The sequence below is a fragment of the Arachis ipaensis genome, chromosome B6 (assembly GCF_059453495.1).
Source record: "Arachis ipaensis isolate K30076 ecotype BB chromosome B6, ASM5945349v1, whole genome shotgun sequence".
Classification (NCBI taxonomy): Eukaryota; Viridiplantae; Streptophyta; class Magnoliopsida; order Fabales; family Fabaceae; genus Arachis; species Arachis ipaensis.
In genome coordinates this window covers 92,787,395-92,810,246 of record NC_142441.1, presented here as the reverse complement: position 1 = coordinate 92,810,246, position 22,852 = coordinate 92,787,395, and the positions used below count along the sequence as shown (strand labels likewise).

General features: G+C 38.6%; 1 protein-coding gene and 2 non-coding genes across 3 annotated transcripts; 1 reads left to right on the top strand and 2 right to left on the bottom strand.

Moving 5' to 3' along the window:
• The first annotated feature begins 212 nt into the window (after positions 1–212).
• LOC148561789 (small nucleolar RNA R71) lies at positions 213–320 on the top strand. The gene has a single exon (XR_015888333.1). It is a non-coding gene; the product is annotated as a small nucleolar RNA R71 (small nucleolar RNA).
• Positions 321–8,998: 8,678 nt separating this feature from the next.
• On the bottom strand, positions 8,999–9,105 carry LOC148561788 (small nucleolar RNA R71). Its single transcript, XR_015888126.1, has one exon. It is a non-coding gene; the product is annotated as a small nucleolar RNA R71 (small nucleolar RNA).
• A 9,540-nt stretch (positions 9,106–18,645) lies between these two features.
• LOC107648260 (alpha-glucan water dikinase 1, chloroplastic-like) lies at positions 18,646–21,465 on the bottom strand. Its single transcript, XM_088491508.1, has 5 exons — positions 21,325–21,465; positions 21,016–21,114; positions 19,954–20,127; positions 19,318–19,433; positions 18,646–18,932 (listed from the first exon to the last, which is right to left on the bottom strand). Exons 3-5 carry the CDS (start codon positions 20,050–20,052, stop codon positions 18,788–18,790), a joined length of 360 nt encoding a protein of 119 aa, XP_088347634.1. The 5' UTR covers positions 20,053–20,127; positions 21,016–21,114; positions 21,325–21,465; the 3' UTR covers positions 18,646–18,787.
• Positions 21,466–22,852: the final 1,387 nt, after the last annotated feature.

Sequence of the window (22,852 nt, the reverse complement as noted above, 5' to 3'; positions counted from 1 at the left end):
TCAAGATCTCTTTTCTTCTGAGTTGTCCCATTATTCACAGGATTTCTTTCAGAAGTGTACATGAATTAGTTTTTTGCAACCATTTCAATGAGTTCCTGGGCTTCTGCAGGCATCTTCTTCAGATGAAGAGATCCACCGGTAGAGTGATTCAATGACATTTTGGATAATTCAGACAGACCATCATAGAATATACATAAGATGCTCCATTCTGAAAGCATGTCAAAAGGACACCTTCTGATCAATTGCTTGTATCTTTCCCAAGCTTCATAGAGGGATTCACCTTCTTTCTATCTGAAGGTTTGGACTTCCACTCTAAGCTTGCTCAACTTTTGAGATGGAAAGAATTTGGCCAAAAAAGCATAGACCAACTTTTCCCAAGAGTTCAGGCTTTCTTTAGGTTGTGAGTCCAACCATGTCCTAGCTCTGTCTCTTACAGCAAAAGGGAAAAGCATAAGTCTGTAGACCTTAGGATTAACCCCATTGGTCTTAACAGTGTCACAGATTTGCAAGAATTCAGCTAAAAACTGATGAGGATCTTCCAATAGAAGTCCATAAAACTTACAATTCTGCTGCATTAAAGAAACTAATTGAGGCTTAAGCTCAAAGTTGTTTGCTCCAATTGCAGGAATTGAGATGCTTCTTCCATAGAAGTTAGAAGTGGGTGCAGTAAAGTCAGCAAGCATCTTCCTTGCATCTCCACCATTGTTGTTATTTTCGGCTGCCATAACTACTTCTTTTTCGAAAATTTCTGTTAGGTCCTCTCCAGAGTTTTGTGCTTTAGCTTCTCTTAGCTTCCTCTTCAGAGTCCTTTCAGGGTCCGGATCAGCTTCAACAAGAATGTTCTTATCCTTGTTCCTGCTCATATGAAAAAGAAGAGAGCAGAAAATAATAGGAATCCTCTATGTCACAGTATAGAGATTCCTTTATATGAGTAGAAGAATAGAAGAAATAGAATGAAGAAGGGAGAAGAAGAATTCGAACACAGAGAGAGGGAGAGGGTTCGAATTTTTAAGAAGAGAAGAAGTGTTAGTAAATAAATAAATAAATAGAAAGAGATGAAAGAGAGAGTATTCGAATTTTAATTCAAAATAAAAGAAAAATATTTTTGTTTTTATTTTAATTATTAGTTAGAATTCAAATTTAAGAAGGGAAATAAAATAAAATTAGAATTCAAAACAATTAGTTAATTAAAAATAATTTTGAAAAAAAATGGTTAGTGATTTTCGAAAATTAGAGAGAGAGAAAAGTAGTTAGGTGGTTTTGAAAAAAAATAAGAAATAGTAAAGCAAACAAAAAGTCAAGTGGTTAATTGAAAAAGATTTGAAAATCAATTTTGAAAAGATAAAAAGTTAGAAAAAGATTTGAAATTAAGTTTTGAAAAAGATATGATTGAAATCTATTTTGAAAAGGATTTGAAAAGAAAATTAAAAAGATTTGATTTTTTTTTAAAATTAAAGTTGATTACTTGACTAACAAGAAACTAAAAGATATGATTCTAGAATTTAAAGATTGATCCTTTCTTAATAGGCAAGTAACAACTTAAAGTTTTTGAATAAGAATATTAAATGTTGGTAATAAATTCGAAAATATGAAATAAAAAGTAAGAAAAAGATTTTGAAAATCAATTTTAAAATTTTCAAAAACAGGAAAGAAAAATGAAAAAGATTTAATTTTTTGAAAAAGATTTGAAAAGATAGAATTTTCAAATTGAAATTTTGACTTGACTAACAAGAAACAACTAAATTTTAAAATTTTTTGACTAAATCAATTCAAAATTTCGAAATTTATGAGTGAAATAAGGGAAAGATATTTTTTTGATTTTTGAATTTTTAATGATGAGAGACAAAAACACAAAAATGAAACAAAACATAAAAATTTAAGATCAAAACAATTAATGCATGCAAGAACACTTTGAATGTCAAGATGAACACCGAGAACACTTTGAAGATCAAGATGAACATCAAGAAGATATTTTTGAAAATTTTTAAGAAAAGAAACACATGCAAGACACCAAACATAGAAATTTTTAAACCTTAGACACTATTAATTCGAAAATGCATATGAGAAACAAGAAAAGACACAAAACAAGAAAAATTGAAGATCAAACAAGGAAAATCATCAAGAACAACTTGAAGATCAAAGAAGAACACAATGCATGAATTTTCGAAAGTTCAAGAAAAATTAAAAACATACAATTGACACCAAACTTAAAATTTGACACAAGACTCAAACAAGAAACATAAAATATTTTTGGTTTTATGATTTTATTAATTTTTTTGTATTTTTCGAAAATTATTTTGGAAAAAGAAAATAAAGAAATTCAAAATTTTTAATAAGAATTCCAGGATTCGTGCAATGTTAGTCTAAAGCTTCGGTCCAATAGAATTAGACATGGCCAACTGGCCAGCCAAGCTTTAGCATATCAATTACAAACATGTCATTTCTACAATGGAAAATTGGAAAGTGGAAACCTCGGTCCAAAAGATTAGACATGGCTTAACAGCCAGCCAAGTTTCAACATATCTCATGAAGCTCTAGAATGCATTCTTAAAAATTCTGAAGAACATTTTTTTTCAAAAATAGAAATAAAAATCTTAAACATAAAATAAAATTACCCAATTTAAGCAACAAGATGAACCATCGGTTGTCCAAACTCGAACAATCCCCGGCAACGGCGCCAAAAACTTGGTGCACGAAATTGTGATTCATACTTTTCACAACTCCGCACAACTAACCAGCAAGTGCACTGGGTCGTCCAAGTAATACCTTACGTGAGTAAGAGTCGATCCCACGGAGATTGTCGGCTTGAAGAAAGCTATGGTCATCTTGTAAATCTCAGTTAGGCGGATTCAAATGGTTATGAGGTTTTGATAATTAAAAGATAAATAAAACATAAAATAAAATAAAGATACTTATGTAATTCATTGGTGGGAATTTCAGATAAGCGTCTGGAGATGCTTTGTTGCTTCTGAACCTCTTCTTTCCTATTGTGTTCTTCCAACCATGCATGCTCCCTTCCATGGCAAGCTGTATGATCCTCTCGGATGAAAAATAACAGGTACGGTTTCTGCACGGCTAATCAACTGTCAGATTTTTCGTCTCAGATGAAAAATACCAGGTACAGCTACCGCACGGCTAATCATCTGTCGGTTCTCACTAGCGTCGGAATAGGACCCTTGTCCTTTTGCACACTGTCATTGCGCCTAACATTCGCAAGTTTGAAGCTCGTCACAGTCATCCCTTCCCAGATCCTACTCGGAATACCACAGACAAGGTTTAGACTTTCCGGATCTCAGGAATGGCTACCAATGGTTCTAGCCTATACCACGAAGATCCTAATCTCACGGACTTGGTCTGTGTATTAGAAACCCAAGAGAATATACTCCAGCTGTCATCCAATGACTACGTTGAACATCATGTAGACCGCTTTGTGGTTGTCAGGCACGCGGATCTTGGCTAAGCGAGTAACGAAGATAGTAGATGATTGTCACGGGTCACCCCTTCATTCTGACTTAACTGAATTAAGTACAAGAGTATATCTTGGAGAAGAAGTAGGCATGAATTGAAGGAAAAATAATAGTACTTGCATTAATTCATGAAGAACAGCAGAGCTCCACACCTTAATCTATGAGGTGTAGAAACTCCAATGTAGAAAATACATAAAAGAAAATAGTCTAGGCATGGCCGTGTGGCCAGCCTCCAAGTCCAAGGATGATAATATCATAATCCTCTAACACAATAGTAAAAAGTGCTATTTGTACTAAACCAGTTACTAGAGATTACATAAAATGAATAACTAAGTGCAGATAGCGCAGAAATCCACTTTCGGGGCCCACTTGGTGTGTGCTTGGGCTGAGTATTGAAGCTTTCACGTGAATAGGCCACTCTTGGAGTTAAACGCCAGCTTGGGTGCCAGTTTGGGCGTTAAACTCCAGTTCTGGTGCCAGTTCCGGCGTTTTACTCCATAAAAGGGTATTTGGTGGGCGTTTAAACGCCAATTTGGGCCATAAAATATCGGGCAAAGTATAGACTATTATACATTTCTGGAAAGTCCAAGATGTCTACTTTCCAACGCAATTAAGAGCACGCCAATTGGGCTTCTTTAACTCCTGGAAATCCATTTCGAGTGCAGGAGGGTCAGAATCCAACAGCATCTGCAGTCTTTTTTCAGCCTCTGAATCAGATTTTTGCTCAGGTCTCTCAATTTTTTAGCCAGAAAATACCTAAAATTATAGAAAAACACACAAACTCATAGTAAATTCCAGAAATGTAATTTTTGCATAAAAACTAATAAAAGTATAATAAAAAGTAACTAAAACATACTAAAAGCTATGTAAAAACAATGCTAAAAAGGGTATAAATTATCCGCTCATCACTGGAGCAGCTGCTTTTCCCCAACAGCCTTGGCATCAAAGTTTAGAAACTTTGTTACCCAATATGCTCTATGTTCCAATTCCACGGGTAAGTGACAAGCCTTACCATAGACAAGTTGGTATGGTGACATTCCAATAGGGGTCTTGAAGGTTGTTCGATAAGCCTAGAGAGCATTATCAAGCTTCCTTGCTCAGTGCTTTCTTGAAGATCCCACAGTCTTGTCCAATATTCTCTTGAGTTCTCTATTGGAAATCTCCACTTGGCTACTGGTTTGAGGATGATATGGAGTGGCCACTTTGTGTTTAATTCCATATTTTTGGAGGAGTGTGTCTAGTTGTTTGTTAAAAAGTGGCTACCACCATCACTTATCAATGCCCTTAGAACATCAAATCTACTAAAGATGTGCTTCTTAAGGAAGCTAAGCACCACTTTATCATTATTAGTAGGCAAAGGAATAGCCTCCACCCACTTGGAAATATAGTCAACGGCCACCAAAATGTAGTTGTTTGAGTAAGAGGAAGGGAATGGTCCCATGAAGTATATGCCCTATACATCAAACAACTCTACTTTTAGGATGGGGTTTTGAGGTAATTCATTCTTCTTTGGTAAGCTCCCAGCCCTTTGGCATGCATCACAATTTATCAAAAATTCTTGTGCATCTTTGAAGATGGTGGGCTAATAGAAATCACATTAAAGGACTTTTGTTGTTGTCCTTTCTACACCAAAGTGCCCACCATACTCAGACCCATGACAATGCCAAAGAACGTCTTGAGTCTCTTCCTCCGAAACACACCTCTGGATTATGCCATTCGAGCACCGATTAAACAAGTAAGGATCATGATAAAAGAAGTACCTAGCATCATGATGTAGCTTTTTGAATTGTTGCTTGGTAAATTCCTTTGGTACTATCCTCCCAACTTTGTAAATGGCCATGTCCGCAAACCATGGTGTCTTGTGAAGCACAAAAAGTTGCTCATCAGGGAATTCCTCAAACAAGGGGGTAGATTATTTTGAGCCTCCAATGGTTCAAATCTAGAGAGGTGATCTGCCACTTGATTTTCAGAGCTCTTCCGGTCCCTAATTTCAATGTGAAACTCTTGTAGAAAAAGCACCCATCTAATCAACCATGGCTTAGAATCCTGCTTAGTCAAAAAAGGTACTTAAGAGCAAAGTGATCAGTGTAAACAATAACCTTTGAACTAACTAAATAGGATCTAAATTTATCAAATAAAAAGACAATAGCTCGTAACTCTTTCTCTGTGGTGGCATAATTCCTTTGAGCCTCATTAAGTACCCTGCTTGCATAGTAAAACATGCAAAAGCCTCTCTTGCCTTTGGCCCAAAGCACCTCCACTTTTTTCTTGTTAACTTCTATGCCTTTGCTTGAGATATGGTGCCCAAGAACTCTACCTTCGGTTACTTGATGTCAGGGCATCTTGGCCAGTTTCACTGACCTTTTCTTTACTGTTTTTAGGTTAGTTTCATCCATTTCCTTAGGAAATAAGCTAGTTTTGGGTAGATATTCACTTACACCTTGATTCAAGCATACATTGTGCATTTTACATTATTTCATGAGGATTTTGCATAAGTTTAGTGACAAATTGTATGTTGCATTACCCATGACTTGGACTAGAACTTTGATGCGCTCTATTGCTTGATTTCAGGACCAAAGGAAGCAAGGAATGGGAGGTAACTTGCAAAGTTAATGAGAAAAGTGATTGCCAATAACGCTCTCAAAGCCATCATTGACCACGTTAAGAGTCACGTTAACTAATTAAGGACAACTCTAACGTGGAGAAGGGAAGTTGAGCCAATGTTAGTGACACTTAACATTGTCACTAACGTTGGCAAATGCTCATAAGTGGCCACGTTAGAGTCCACGTTAACTTAGTTAACGTGGCCTCTAACGTTAGAAAGGGGGAGAAACGCCAACGTTAGTGACATTCAACATTGTCACTAACGTTGGCCTAAGGAGAAACATACCATGTTAACTCCCACGGTAACTTGGTTAACATGGGAGCTAACGTAAGAAGCAAGCATGGTCGACAACGTTAGTGACACCCAACATTGTCACTAACGTTGGAAGCAACCACACAACCCCCCAAGGAGCCACGTTAACTTCCACATTAACTTAGTTAACGTGGAAGCTCTTCCACATTAACTTAGTTAACGTGGAAGCTAACGTTGATGAGTGAAAGAATGGCCAATGTTAGTGACACTCAACATTGTCACTAACGTGGGGATGGCTAAGCATGGCCACGTTAGAAGCCACGTTAACCTAGTTAACGTGGACTCTAACGTGAGACATAGGGGCACCTTGGAACGTTAGTGACAATGTTGAGCGTCACTAACGTTCTTGAAGGATGGCAAGCCCACGTTAAAGAGCCACGTTAACTAAGTTAACGTGGGCTCTAACGTGGGAACAAAGAGGGCTTTTCAAAGTTATTGGGAATGTTAAGTCTCAATAACGTGTGCGAAGGACTTAGAGGCAACGTTAGTGGCAACGTTTGTGCCACTAACGTTGAAGTTAACGTGGCTTTACTTAGGAACGTTAGTGAGAAAGTTGATTGTCACTAATGTTCTCGAACTCATATTTTCACTAAACGTTAACACCCCTAACGTCCTGAGCTAAAGTCTCTGCCCACTTCACATTTTCTCTCTGCAAGTAAAGCTAAGCCCAAATGAAGAAGAGAACTGCTTCAAACTCAAGATCCAAAGGCCCAAGACTTGAAGAGCCAACTAGAAGCTGAGAGAAGTAGTATATATAGGAGTAGCTTTGAATTGTTGAAGGAGTTCTGGAAAGTTGGAAAAGAGAACTACTCTCTGTATTTTACCTTCTCTGCATTCTTCTAGTTTTATGATGTATTCTCCATCTTTGTTTTCATTTTCTAGAGCTATGAACAACTAAACCCCTTTCATTGGGTTAGGGAGCTCTGTTGTAATTTGATGGATCAATACTAATTTTCATTATTCTTCTTCTATCTTTTCTCTTGATTTTACTTGAAAGCTTTCGATCTTCATCCAATTGAGTAGTTATCTTGGAAAAGAAGCTATTCAAACTTGGATCTCTTCTGAACCTTGAAAGAGGAATGAAGAGATCAAGCTAGAAATGCTTTCTCATGCTGGACCAAATTGGGTTTAGATGGGTATGTGACTATAACCCTCTCAATACTTGATTTGGGAAATGCATGTAGTATAATCAGTGACCATACTTCATCTCTTCTCATGAGCAATTGACCAAGGAATTGGCTATTGATCAATATTTGAGAGATTGAATTGCAAGAAATTGTAATTCAATCAATTAAGATTGCCAAGGAGATCAATGAGTGCATTGATTGAGGAAGAGATGAAAATGATCTTGATCCGGAGAATTGCAACATCTCCTAAGCCCAATGAACTCCCCATCTCTGATCTTACCCATTCTCTTTAATTTCTGCCATTTACTTTTATGAGCAAATCCCCCATTCCCATTTACAATTCTGCAATTTATTTTCAGTCATTTATTTCCAGTCCTTTAATTCTAGCATTTACTTTTCTGTTATTTACATTCCCGCCATTTTGTTTTCTGCAACTCTCAACCCAAATTCTGGATTTGCTCAACTAGAACATTCTTCTAATTAAAGTTGCTTGATCAATCAATCCCTGTGGGATTCGACCTCACTCTATTGTGAGTTTTTACTTGACGACAAATTCGGTACACTTGCCGAAGGAAATTTATTGAGAGACAGTTTCCACCCGCATCAAGTTTATGGCGCCGTTGCCCGGGATTGATTGTGCATCAACAATGATTAAATGGGAAGATCACTAGATTGAGCATTTTTATTTTGTGAATTTCATTTTTTGTTTGAGTGATTTACCTTCTATTTTAGTTAAACTTCTTCCCTTCCCCTTCTACTCTTTTGTTTTTTTTTTGTTATTTTCAATTCTGTTTGCTAATCCACTAACTGTTTGATATATTGCATCACCCACAACTAACAGTAATTCTGACAAAAATACTTTCTGCATCTATCTTTTCTTGCTTGCACTTGATGGTTGTATGACAGGGAGAAGAAGCGGGGCTTCAACTTCCTTTGATTCTAAACCTGAGAGGACCTTTCTTAGATTAAGGAGGGAGGCAAGATGAAAGAAAGTGGTTAGTGCTGAGGAAGAAGAGGAATTCTTTGAACCAAACATGGAAGACAACATGGAAAACCATCATGAAGAAGAAGATCACAACCATGGGGGAGGAGGTAGAGCAAATCATGCTGGGGAGGATAGAAGAGTTTTGGGCTCTTACATCAATCCAAACCCAGGCAATTGTGGAAGTAGCATCCAAAAGCCAACAATCCATGCCAACAACTTTGAACTCAAACCACAGCTCATCACCCTTGTTCAGAACAACTGTTCATTTGGAGGAGGTGTTCAAGAAGACCCCAATCAACATTTAACCACCTTCCTGAGAATATGTGACACAGTGAAGTCTAATGGTGTTCATCCTGACGCCTATAGACTGCTCTTATTTCCATTCTCACTTAGGGACAAAGCAGCCAAGTGGTTGGAATCTTTCCCATGGGAAAGCTTGACAACTTGGGAAGACGTGGTGAACAAATTCTTAGCAAGATTTTACCCTCCTCAACGAATCAATAGGCTGAAAGCTGAGGTCCAAACTTTCAGGCAACAAGATGGTGAGACTCTATATGAAGCATGGGAGAGGTTTAAAGACCTAACAAAGAGGTGCCCACCAGATATGTTCAACGAATGGGTGCAGCTGCACATTTTCTATGAAGGGCTCTCTTATGAGTCAAAGAAGGCCGTAGACCATTCATCCGGAGGATCTTTGAACAAGAAGAAGACTATTGAGGAAGCCATAGATGTTATTGAAACAGTAGCAGAGAACGACTACTTCTATGCTTCCGAAAGAGGGAACACAAGAGGAGTAATGGAGCTAAACAATGTAGATGCTCTGTTGGCCCAAAACAAGCTCATTACCCAGCAGCTGGCTGACCTCACCAAGAAGATGGAGATGAACCAAGTAGCAGTAATCTCCACTTCGTCAACAACCCAAGAAGGAGTGAATGAAGAAGCAGAGGGTAGTCAGGAGCAAGCCAACTACATTGAGAATTCACCAAGGAAAAACTATGATCCATACTCCAAGACCTATAACCCTGGATGGAGAAACCACCCAAACTTTGGGTAGAGAAGTGAGCAAGATCAAAACCAAGACCAGAGATGTTATAACTCCAACAACAATGTAGCTCACTAGCAATTCACACAGAGGACATCTCAACACCCCCACAACAATACTTCTCCACACGCTTATCAAAACCAAAACAGCACATCTGCTCCGAATCACCCATCAATTGATGACAAGCTCTCTAAGATCGAAACCTTAATTGAAGGAGTATGCAAAGACATTCGAAACAGTAAAGCATTCAGAGAGGAAGTGCAGTCAAACATGCAGAATCAAAATGCTGCCATCAAGAAACTGGAGACACAAATTAGCTATCTATTTAAGCAACTTCCTAACCACAACCTTTGCTACGATGCCAGTTTAAGCAAAAGGGAGGAGTGTCAAGCTATCACACCTAGGAGTGGGAAGGAACTGAAGGAACTGCCCCGAAAACCACAAGAAGAAGGCTCAAATGAAAAGGGAGAAGAGCAAGATGGAGTTCAACCTCCCACGCCAAGTCCGCAGAAAGAAAAAGGGATGCCACAACTGAACATCTCAAGAGCTCCATATCCCCAGCTATTGAAGAAAAAGGAAGATGACAACCAGTTCTTGAGATTTTTGGAAATCTTCAAGAAACTACAAATCAACATACCCTTTGCTGAAGCCATAGAACAAATGCCACTCTATGCCAAGTTTTTGAAGGAGCTAATGACTAAGAAGAGAAGCTGGAAGAACAATGAGACTGTGATACTAACTGAAGAGTGTAGTGCTATCATTCAGCATAAACTACCCCAGAAACTGAAGGATCCTGGGAGTTTTCAGATCCCTTGTATTATAGGAGAAATCACAGTAGAGAAGGCTCTTTGTGACTTAGGGGCCAGCATCAATTTGATGTCAGTAGCTATGATGAGAAAGATGAAAATTGAGGAGGCTAAACCAACAAAAATGTCCCTACAACTGGCAGACCGATCGTTCAAATTCCCTCACGGGATAGTAGAGGATTTGCTGGTAAAAGTGGGAGATTTCATATTTCCAGCAGATTTTGTGGTGCTGGACATGCAGGAGGACGCCAAGACTTCCATCATCTTAGGAAGGCCATTCTTGGCCACTGCTGGAGCTGTCATTGATGTTCAGAAGGGTGACCTCACCCTGAGATTACACAATGAAAAGATGACATTCAATGTGTTCAAGGCCATGAGTTACCCACCAGAACAATTGGGGGAATGCATGAGGTTAGATGCACTTGAGGATGAAGTGTAGGAGAATTTTGAAGAAGAAGAACCTGAAGAGGACGAGAGATTGGTGGAGGAAGAATCTGAAGCAAGTGAAAAGGTGGCCACAGCAGAAATACATATACCAGATGCACCAAAGGAAGGGAACGAAAAGTCAGAAGCACCCAAACTTGAACTCAAAGCACTGCCACCCACTCTCAAATATGCATATCTAGGAGAAAATGAAAACTACCCAGTGATCATAAATTCATCCCTCAGTCAAGATCAAGAGGACGAGCTACTCAAGGTGCTGCGGGAGCATAAGGATGCCATTGGATGGACCCTTGCTGACTTGAAGGGAATCAGTTCAGCCATATACATGCATAAAATACTGTTGGAAGATGATGCTAAGCCATCCATTCAATCCCAAAGAAGGCTGAACCCAATCATGAAGGAAGTGGTACAGAAAGAGGTTATGAAGCATTGGCAAGGAGGGGTCATATACCCAATTTCGGACAGCCCTTGGGTTAGCCCCATACATGTTGTGCCCAAGAAGGGAGGAATCACTGTGGTTACCAATGAGAAGAACGAACTCATACCTACAAGGACCGTCACAGGATGGCGGATGTGCGTAGACTACAGAAAACTCAATGAGGCTACACGAAAAGACCATTTTCCCCTTCCATTCATGGATCAGATGTTGGAAAGACTTGCAGGGCACGCATATTATTATTTTCTCGACGGTTATTCAGGATATAACCAAATAGTGGTTGATCCCAGAGACCAAGAGAAAACCTCATTTACTTGTCCGTATGGAGTGTTTGCCTATAGGCACATGCCATTTGGGCTATGTAATGCACCTGCAACTTTCCAATGCTGCATGCTTTCTATCTTTTCAGATATGATAGAAAAATTCATTGAAGTTTTTATGGATGATTTCTCGGTATTCGGAGATTCTTTTCCTAGTTGCCTACATCACCTCGCCTTGGTATTAAAAAGATGCCAAGAGACCAATTTGGTCTTGAACTGGGAAAAATGCCACTTCATGGTGACAGGAGGAATAGTCCTTGGTCACAAGGTCTCTCACCAAGGCATTGAGGTTGATAGAGCTAAAGTAAAACTTATTGAAAAACTACCCCCACCCAGTGATGTCAAGGCAATTAGGAGTTTTTTAGGGCATGCTGGTTTTTACAGAAGGTTCATTAAAAATTTTTCAAAGATAGCCAAGCCCTTAAGCAATCTCCTTGTATCTGATACACCATTTATCTTTGATGAAACATGCATGCTAGCATTTGCACATTTGAAAATGAGGTTATCCTCTGCTCCTATCATTTCCCCACCTGATTGGAACCTACCATTTGAATTGATGTGTGATACATCTGATTTTGCAGTTGGGGCAGTGTTAGGACAAAGGAAAGATAACTTAGTTCGTGTGATATACTATGCTAGCAAAGTCCTTAATGAAACTCAAAGAAATTATACCGCTACTGAAAAGGAGTTGCTAGCAATAGTTTTTGCATTCGACAAATTTAGATCATACCTCATTGGTGCTAAAGTGATTGTCTTTACAGATCACACAGCACTTAAATATTTGTTTGCTAAGCAAGAATGAAAGCCAAGACTAATAAGGTGGATATTACTGTTGCAGGAATTTGATATTGAAATCAGAGACGAGAAAGGAGTGGAGAACAAGGTGGCAGATCACCTATCCAGAATCCCTCATGATCAAGGTGGAGGAAATGATACAAATGTGAACGAGCTCTTCCCTGATGAGCAGTTGATGACAGTTCACAAAGCACCATGGTTTGCAGATATTGCAAATTTCAAGGCAACTGGGGCATTACCCCCAGGGATCAATAAACATCAAAAAAAGAAGCTCATGAATGATGCAAAATACTTTGTCTGGGACGAGCCATATCTCTTCAAGAAATGTTCAGATGGAATCCTTAGAAGATGTGTTTCGGAAGAAGAGGGAAGAGAAGTCCTGTGGAATTGCCACGATTCATGTTATGGCAGGCACTTTGGAGGGGACAGAACTGCAGCAAAGGTGTTACAAAGCGGATTCTTTTGGCCCACTCTTTTCAAGGATGCCAAGGAACTAGTAAAAAGCTGCAATGAATGCCAAAGATCTGGAAACTTACCCAAAAGAAACGCCATGCCACAAAATTTCATCTTGGAACTGGAACTGTTTGATGTGTGGGGAATAGATTTCATGGGACCATTCCCAACCTCATATGCAAACAAGTACATCCTGGTAGCAGTGGATTATATTTCCAAGTGGGTAGAGGCTATTGCAACCCCAACTAATGATAACAAGGTAGTCATGAACTTCCTCAGGAAGAATATCTTTAGCCGTTTTAGAGTCCCAAGAGCCCTCATCAGTGATGCAGGGAGCCACTTTTGTAACAAACCACTAGAAGCTCTCCTCCTACGATATGGGGTAAAACACAAAGTAGCCACACCTTACCAACCTCAAACAAGTGGGCAAACTGAGATATCCAACAGAGAGCTGAAGAGGATCCTGGAAAAGACTGTGGGTGCATCTAGAAAGGATTGGTCGAAGAAGCTGGATGATGCTCTTTGGGCATACAGAACAGCATTCAAAACTCTACTTGGAATGTCTCCATATCAACTGGTCTATGGGAAGGCTTGTCATTTACCACTGGAGCTGGAACACAAAGCTCTCTGGGCTAACAAGATACTAAATTTTGACAGCATTGCTGCTGGTGCAAAAAGGATCTTGCAGCTGCAAGAGATGGAGAAATTCAGGTCACAAGCCTATGAAAATACTAAGATGTATAAAGAGAAGGCAAAGAGAAAACATGACATGCATCTTGCGCCCAGGAGTTTCGAAAAGGGGCAGCGAGTACTCCTTTACAATTCTAAATTAAAGCTGTTCCCAGGAAAACTCAAGTCAAGGTGGTTCGGACCTTTCATGGTTATGAAAGTATCACCATATGGCCACATCGAAATCACAGATGAAGGTTCAGAGAGGACTTTTACAGTGAATGGACAAAGACTCAAGCATTATCTGGGCAACATGGGGGAAAGCCCCAGAGTAAAGTACCATCTCAAGTAATTAAGGACTCGTCGAGCTAGCGACGATAAAAGAGCGCTCTGTTGGGAGGCAACCCAACCTCAGGTAGTTTCACTTTCATCTTTATTTCAATAAAAAATCACAAGTGGTTTCCCCTGTATTGTAAGGAGCTAAGTTTGGTGTTCCACACCAGAACAATCCAAGAGTGATGGTGAAATTCTAAGTTTGGTGTTCCACCAAAGGACATTGGTTAGAATTACACTCCACTCCAAAAGAACATTGCTAGCTCCATCCAATCAAGAGAAACCACTTAGATGTAGTTAGACTATAGGTGATCATTGCTTTGTTGACAATAAGATATGAGGTTCTCTGCATATGTGCAATGTTTGCACTGGGCAAGGAACTAAGTTTGGTGTTCACACACCAAATTGAGTTCAAAAAGCACCAGCATACATGCAAGCTAACTATGTCTCAAGTGCTTTGGGAACAGGCAACTTCCAGTAACCTTGCAGGAATCTTATGAGGAAATGGTGCACCTCCACCCAAAGAAGCGAGGTAGCAAAAACTAGGATGATGACAAAGAGAGAGGGGCAACCAGAAATCATCACCCGAAGGTTGTATTGTTACTTAATTCCATTGTACTCAGAATTGTTGAAAGTTGGAAGTCCGAATGCACTTTTGATTTGTAGTTACTCGTAGTTGAACCCTTTTTAAATTCTGTCTTTTAAGTTCTGAATAGGTCTATGTGCACTAGTCTTTATGTCACTGCATCCCTAATTTACTTACTTGTATGCTTGTCCCTTTTAATCAAATGGAGAGAATGTTTATGTTTCAAAAGACCAGAGTGGAGTTCACACTATGGAGTACATTCATGAGTTTGTAGTATGATCATAAGTTAGCTAAGTTGGTTCAACCATAAGGTGGGATGACAACTATCTGGCCTGAATACTTTCCTTTGAATATACTCATGAGACTAAGTATATGACAAGATCCTAATAAGAGAAAGAGAAAATAATAATGAAAGTGGAAAAACAAAAGAAAAAGAGTAAGCAATAAGGCTAGGCACCAATGGTTTTGATCTTAAGATATGTGTCTGTGGTGTTCCTGTGTGAGGGATCTACTTGGATGAATAAGCTCTTAGGGGTGCTTTATCACTTGGTAACTTGGGTTAACTAATCCGGGATTATCAGCTGAAAGTCCATTATCAAGAGTAACCCTCACCACAGAGCATTTAGTAACCCAAAGAGGTGCTGGACACCAAGGTCTCAAGAAGGAAAATAAATGAACTATGTGCCTGTGGTGTGTATGTATGGGGGAGAGACTTGAGCAAGTAAGTCCTTAGGGGTGCTTCAACACCTAGCACCTTGAACCAACTGGTTCGGGAGTGTTGGCTGAAAGCTTATCTTAAAAAGTTGCCCCCTTACAGAGCACTTAGCCTAAGAACACCAATAAGCTCTGAAATGACAATAAAGGGACCAATGAATAAAAGTCTCATGGGATGTAAGCAAAGTGAGTGGTTTAGGACATGATAAAGGTCTGAAAGCCAGGAATGAACCTAAGTTGCTATGCATGAAACCACCATAAAATCAGTGATATGACTTCCACAAGAATGACTCATTGCTCTTGGCATTCCATTCATCATTCTCTTGTTCCAGTACTTGCTTAGGGACAAGCAAGCTTTAAGTTTGGTGTTGTGATGCCAGGGCATCTTGGCCAGTTTCACTGACCTTTTCTTTACTGTTTTTAGGTTAGTTTCATGCATTTCCTTAGGAAATAAGCTAGTTTTGGGTAGATATTCACTTACACCTTGATTCAAGCATACATTGTGCATTTTACATTATTTCATGAGGATTTTGCATAAGTTTAGAGACAAATTGTATGTTGCATTGCCCATGACTTGGACTAGAACTTTGATGCGCTCTATTGCTTGATTTCAGGACCAAAGGAAGCAAGGAATGGGAGGTAACTTGCAAAGTTAATGAGAAACGTGATTGCCAATAACGCTCTCAAAGCCATCATTGACCACGTTAAGAGTTACGTTAACTAAGTTAACGTGAACTCTAACGTGGAGAAGGGAAGTTGAGCCAACGTTAGTAACACTTAACATTGTCACTAACGTTGGCAAATGCTCATAAGTGGCCACGTTAGAGTCCACGTTAACTTAGTTAACGTGGCCTCTAACGTTAGAAAGGGGGAGAAACGCCAACGTTAGTGACATTCAACATTGTCACTAACGTTGGCCTAAGGAGAAACATACCACGTTAACTCCCACGTTAACTTGGTTAACGTGGGAGCTAACGTAAGAAGCAAGCATGGTCGACAACGTTAGTGACACCCAACATTGTCACTAACGTTGGAAGCAACCACAAAACCCCCCAAGGAGCCACATTAACTTCCACATTAACTTAGTTAACGTGGAAGCTAACGGTGATGAGTGAAAGAATGGCCAACGTTAGTGACACTCAACATTGTCACTAACGTTGGGGATGGCTAAGCATGGCCACGTTAGAAGCCACGTTAACCTAGTTAACGTGGACTCTAACGTGAGACATAGGGGCACCTTGGAACGTTAGTGACAATGTTGAGCGTCACTAACGTTCTCGAAGGATGGCAAGCCCACGTTAAAGAGCCACGTTAACTAAGTTAACGTGGGCTCTAACGTGGGAACAAAGAGGGCTTTTCAAAGTTATTGGGAATGTTAAGTCTCAATAACGTGTGTGAAGGACTTAGAGGCAACGTTAGTGGCAACGTTTGTTCTACTAACGTTGAAGTTAACGTGGCTTTTACTTAGGAACGTTAGTGAGAAAGTTGATTGTCACTAATGTTCTCGAACTCATATTTTCACTAAATGTTAACACCCCTAACGTCCTGAGCTAAAGTCTCTGTCCACTTCACATTTTCTCTCTGCAAGTAAAGCTAAGCCCAAATGAAGAAGAGAACTGCTTCAAACGCAAGATCCAAAGGCCCAAGACTTGAAGAGCCAACTAGAAGCTGAGAGAAGTAGTATATATAGGAGTAGCTTTGAATTGTTGAAGGAGTTCTGGAAAGTTGGAAAAGAGAACTACTCTCTGTATTTTACCTTCTCTGCATTCTTCTAGTTTTATGATGTATTCTCCATCTTTGTTTTCATTTTCTAGAGCTATGAACAACTAAACCCCTTTCATTGGGTTAGGGAGCTCTGTTGTAATTTGATGGATCAATACTAATTTTTATTATTCTTCTTCTATCTTTTCTCTTGATTTTACTTGAAAGCTTTCGATCTTCATCCAATTGAGTAGTTATCTTGGAAAAGAAGCTATTCAAACTTGGATCTCTTCTGAACCTTGAAAGAGGAATGAAGAGATCAAGCTAGAAATGCTTTCTCATGCTGGACCAAATTGGGTTTGGATGGGTATGTGACTATAACCCTCTCAATACTTGATTTGGGAAATGCATGTGGTATAATCAGTGACCATACTTCATCTCTTCTCATGAGCAATTGACCAAGGAATTGGCTATTGATCAAGATTTGAGAGATTGAATTGCAAGAAATTGTAATTCAATCAATTAAGATTGCCAAGGAGATCAATGAGTGCATTGATTGAGGTAGAGATGAAAATGTACTTGATCCGGAGAATTACAACATCTCCTAAGCCCAATGAACTCCCCATCTCTGATCTTACCCATTCTCTTTAATTTCTGCCATTTACTTTTATGAGCAAATCCCCCATTCCCATTTACAATTCTGCAATTTATTTTCATTCATTTATTTTTAGTCCTTTAATTCTAGCATTTACTTTTCTATTATTTACATTCCCGCCATTTTATTTTCTTCAACTCTCAACCCAAATTCTGGATTCGCTCAACTAGAACATTCTTCTAATTAAAGTTGCTTGATCAATCAATCCTTGTGGGATTCGACCTCACTCTATTGTGAGTTTTTACTTGACGACAAATTCGGTACACTTGCCGAAGGAAATTTGTTGAGAGACAGTTTCCACCCGCATCATTACTATGAAATGACATTTCTCCCAATTTAAAACTATATTAGTTTCTTAGCACCTTTTCAAGACCAAGGCTCGATGTTGCAAGCATCCCTCAAAGGGATCACCAAAAACAGATAAGTCATCCATAAAAACCTCAATAAATTTTTCAATCATATAAGAGAAGATGGAAAGCATGCACCTTTGGGAAATGATCCTTCCCTGTGGCCGTGTTTAGCCTCTTATAGTCAATGCACATCCTCCAACCCGTCACGGTCCTTGTAGGAATCAGCTCATTCTTGTTATTGGCCACCACTATGACGCCCCTTTTTTTGGGAACACCTTGTACTAGACTCACCCAAAGGCTATCAGAGATCAGATAAATAATGCCAGCTTCCCCTAGCTTTATCACTTCTTTTTGAACCACCTTTCATTACAGTCACTACAAGAAAACAGCTCTATTGCCATGCTTTTAAAACGTGGCGAAAAGTTGAAAAAAGTGTGCCGATAGCTTTTCGCCACACTTTTTGAGATACCGCCACGCTTTTGAAAGGGTGACCTCTTAAAGGGTGGCGGTTGCTCTATCGCCACGTTTTTGGTGACCTATCGCCGCACTTTTTATAGATTGCCACGTTTAAAAGCGTGGCCACATGTGAGATAGGCCACGCTTTTGAAACGTGCCAATAGAGAGAGATACGGCCATGCTTTTAAAGCGTGGCAATAGCGAGATACGGCCACACTTTTAAAGCGTGGCGATAGCGAGATACGGCCACGCTTCTAAAGCGTTGCGATAGCCTAATTAAGTTTAAAAAAAATCATTATTTTGACTTTACTTTCATCGCTGCACTATAAATTTTTAGTCCTTTTTTATTACCAAACCTATAAATATAGTATGCAATTTTTATTACAAGAAAATTCAAACAGTAATTAGTGATATATATAATTTTTGCTATAATTATTTTATACATTAAAAAACTAATACTCAAATACAAAATAAATCTTGAGTTTAAATTCTAAAACTAAAAACTGAAGAAAAATACAAAAACAATACCACTTAAACCCCAAGTCCTTTGTTGTTCCTCCTTTCTCTAGCCGTGTCAAACTTCCTTCTCTTGGATCGTACATAAGGCTTGGGGATTGTGTTGTTGAACTGGAAGTCATAGAAGGCCTTCCCCCTTTGCATAACCAGTACAGAGCATCTAATGCAGAAAATAAAAAAGAACAATAAGCTCATACAACAATCAAAATATGCAATTTAGAAATAGCAAAATCAACAAGGGAACACAAAACATGTTTAGAAATTTCCTTAACTGGAAACTAAATATTCACTCTCTCAACTAGAATTACTTAGCATGTCTTTGATTATGATAGTAGAAATCCACCTCATATGAACTTAAAGCTAATTAAATACCACGTTCAATTAATTTTGAATTCTGAATCTTTAATCCAAGTTTTGGCAGAAATGGTGAATCACTTCATTCAGAATTTGGAATAAAATGAAATAGTTTGGAGGCATTTTTTTTCACTAAATTTATGTTAATTAAATGAAACATCGAAGAAGTGGTATGAAAGGCAAAGGTTTACCTGTCGTAAAGGCCAGCTCCAGCATAACCTTCTAGGTCTTCACCATTGGAATCATATCGAAAAATAATTGACCGTCTAATGAACAGGCCAACAGGTTTGCTAGGATATCCCAAGATCTAGAGAAGCCGAAAACCACGTTCATGCAAAATAACAAAAAATTCATGCAACAGATGTAGTACTGGTACGGGTAATTTCCCATGTTTACTCTGATTTTCTTTTACTTGATCATTCATACAATAATGTGATTGTGTTGGTGCTAGGTTATTTCCCCATATGCAACACGTTAAAAATGATCTATGTAGTCAATAATGGGAAAATTCTTGACTGTAGTAGTTGTCGTTGTGACATAATCTTAAAAGAGAATGATAACTAAGGATACGGATTTTACTGAAAAAGAGGGGTCATTAAAAAATTTCCTGAGGGGAGTTCAAATCATGTTTTTTGCTTATAAAACTCAAAGCACGTCCGGGATAAGCTCCGACGAGTGTTTCTCCGAGCCCCTTTACCACCTATGTCAAAAAATTTTGACACTTAATGTCTTGCTGCTTTTGTCCTTTCAATTCTTTTTTCAAATAAATATGTATCTCGAAGTGTATGGAGGCATAAGTTCAAAAACATAAAATCAATCAATTATACCTCAGTATATATTTCTGATGTGTCTCCAGAGGACGGATTGGTTGTGTGGATGACAAAAGCATAGTCCGCATTTATCACTTCCTGTACAAGGACAGCCATGGAAAGACACTCGTGGTCGAGTTTTACTTTTCTTGTGCTGAAGTATGCTCTTTCGTTCCACTTTGAGCCCCAGACCTTTTTGGAGAAACAAGAAAAAAAAATCACAGAGGAGCATTACAAAGATAATTTTTCCTAAAATTTTAAATCAAGTTGAACAAATCATCTTCAATTACAGTCGACATTTGTTTGATCACACATTGCTAAAACATCCAACTGTAACAATTTGAGAAAATTTAAGTAATTCAATGAGGAAAGAGGAAAATCAACAGAGCAGATTGCTCGTAAAATTGTACTAGAACTGAGTTGAGCCTAACCAACCTAAAAGCAAACTCTAAGGGAGGGTTGGCCAAGACTTAAGTCTATCTAGTCCTTATCTCTAGGCAAGGTGGGACTAATGACCTGGAGCATGAAATTTGATTGACTAGACATATAAAGGGTAGACCAATAAGGCAATAACAACAATTAAACATACTTTGATACCATATTACGGAATAAACTTAACCCCAAAAGCTACCTATAGGGGAAAGTTACACATGACTTATAAAAGCTACCTATTACAATGATATTTAATTATATATTAACATATCAACAAAAGTAAGTGATATAATCGATTACATAATAAAATCTTCTTATAACGAGAATGTATTAAAATTATTCTCTTATTTGTAATAACTAAAGCTAATTATTTTTACAGTTACGAAATGTACACTAAGCATTGACTATTGACTGATATACTGTAAAAAATTGGTCTTATATAAACTTTCTAGTAATTTATTATACAAAAGCAATTTTTCTTTTATACAATCTAAACAAAACATATTATCACAAAATCACTTTTTATTCATCGAAACATTAAATTGAGCTTATCATAATCGATTATAAAAGAAAATCTATTACACTTGAGAAATTTTAGTGAAACAACTATCTCAGATAAGAAAAATTTTACACACACGTAAGCCTCACCTTTTTTATAGCTTTCCATGCTTGCTCCCAGCGCTGTTCCCATTCATCACCTGGCTAGGGCATTCCAGAACTCTTCATCTTAGTTTTCAACTCCTCTACCTGAAAATAATATCCAATTAGGTAGGGATAGTTATATAAATCAAATAATGCCTTCAGGATCTATCAAAAATCAAAAACCAGATTTTCAATAAATTTGTTTAGACTTTGGCATAAGACCTTTCATATTCAAGTGCAACTATAATATTCAAAAGAAAGAGATATATTCCCTGTGACATGTAACTGTTATGCCTAATTCTAAAAAGAACATACCAACTTGGATGGTGCATTCAACTCTAAAACAGTTTCACGGATATCCTTGAGGGCACTGAAATCCTCTTCAGTTAACTTCCTTTTGAGAATATTGATCTTATCAGCCACTGCCTGTTAGTTAACATAGCGTCCAAACTTTCATTTAATTATTAGAAACACTTGCATATAATATTAAAAAATGGGTTAAAGTAATAGCTGTTGCACATGCATTTACAAAATTTTAGATATTGATTCCAAACAACAATAAAGGTTCAACATATAAGTTTGCCACTGCCAGAATGCTATCTTAATACACCTAAACTATAATAATAAATGAGTAACATTTTGTCATAAGAATTGAATTTACGATCATATGGTTCAAATTCAAATTTACTTTTGTTTGTGCCTGCATGTGTGTTCATACACTGCGTCGAGCTATCCGACCTGGGGTGATCAAGAACAAAGCAACCGACCTCTTCCTTAGAAGAGTTCGGCCAAATCGCTACAAAGGCCCAAACAAAGGAACACAGCCCAATCTAAAGGCAGCCAAAGCCTAGAAAGATAAAGGCAGTTCCCCTTAAAGATAAAGATGACTTCACTTAAAAATAAGATAAGATAACTAACTTATCTTATCAAGAAGGTCACTCAACACTACTATAAATATACTGGAGCACCCAAGTATAACTCATACTCTGATTCTACTAAAAACCTGCTTAAAGCCCATGCTAACTTAAGTATCGGAGTCTCTTGCAGGTACCACCACCCTCCGGTGATAAAGGATCAGCAGCACCCCCAAGTCCAACAAGTCGGATACGTTAGCTTCGGCCACCACAGCAGATCTCATCCGAGATCGACCTTCGGTTTCAGGTAACCCTCGGAACATTGGGGTCGTTGCCGGAGAACCTGGAAGTCATCCCATCATCATGGCGGACGACCATGACAATGACCACAATTCTGGTTTAGAAGAAAGAACTCCGCTTAAAAACACGGATACCACATCAAAAGATGTGCCTCAAAACAAGGGGGATAAATAACCCTCCAACACAAACACAGAAATCTTGGAAGCCATCCGAGAACAACAAAATCGGCTCAAACAGGTCGAACAAGAGGCTGAACATCAGCGAGAAGTTGAAAGAGACCTCCGCAGAGAAACTAGGCGATGACGAGATCTAGAGGATAAGTTGCTAAAGCTCGAAGCCGACCTCAAGACCAGAACTACTCATTCTAACCAAAGGACAACTCCCACAAGGATCAAGATCCCTTTAGCAAAGTGATCATGAAAGCTAAAGTTCCAAAGGATTTTAAAGCTCCCGACATGACGTCATATGACGGTACCTCGGATCCCAGCCATCATTTCAGCAATTTCAGGAGCAGAATGTATCTCACCGACGCCTGGGATGCCGTTCGATGCAAAGCCTTCCCGACAACCCTGACAAAAACAGCAATAAAGTGGTTCGACAGTTTGCCTCCCAGGTCCATCACAAGTTTTGACGACTTAGCCAAAAAATTCTTTGCCGGATTCTCCATTCAGAAGGACAAAGCCAAACAC

What these genes read in the sequence shown, in the direction of transcription:
- LOC107648260 (XM_088491508.1), bottom strand. Translation starts at nt 20,052, where the DNA reads ATGGCTGTCCTTGTACAGGAAGTGATAAATGCGGACTATGCTTTTGTC. An exon ending in CATCAGAAATATATACTGAG is followed by an intron (nt 19,434 to 19,953) that starts GTATAATTGATT and finishes CGGCTTCTCTAG; the next exon opens with ATCTTGGGATATCCTAGCAA. An exon ending in GGAGCTGGCCTTTACGACAG is followed by an intron (nt 18,933 to 19,317) that starts GTAAACCTTTGC and finishes TTTCTGCATTAG; the next exon opens with ATGCTCTGTACTGGTTATGC.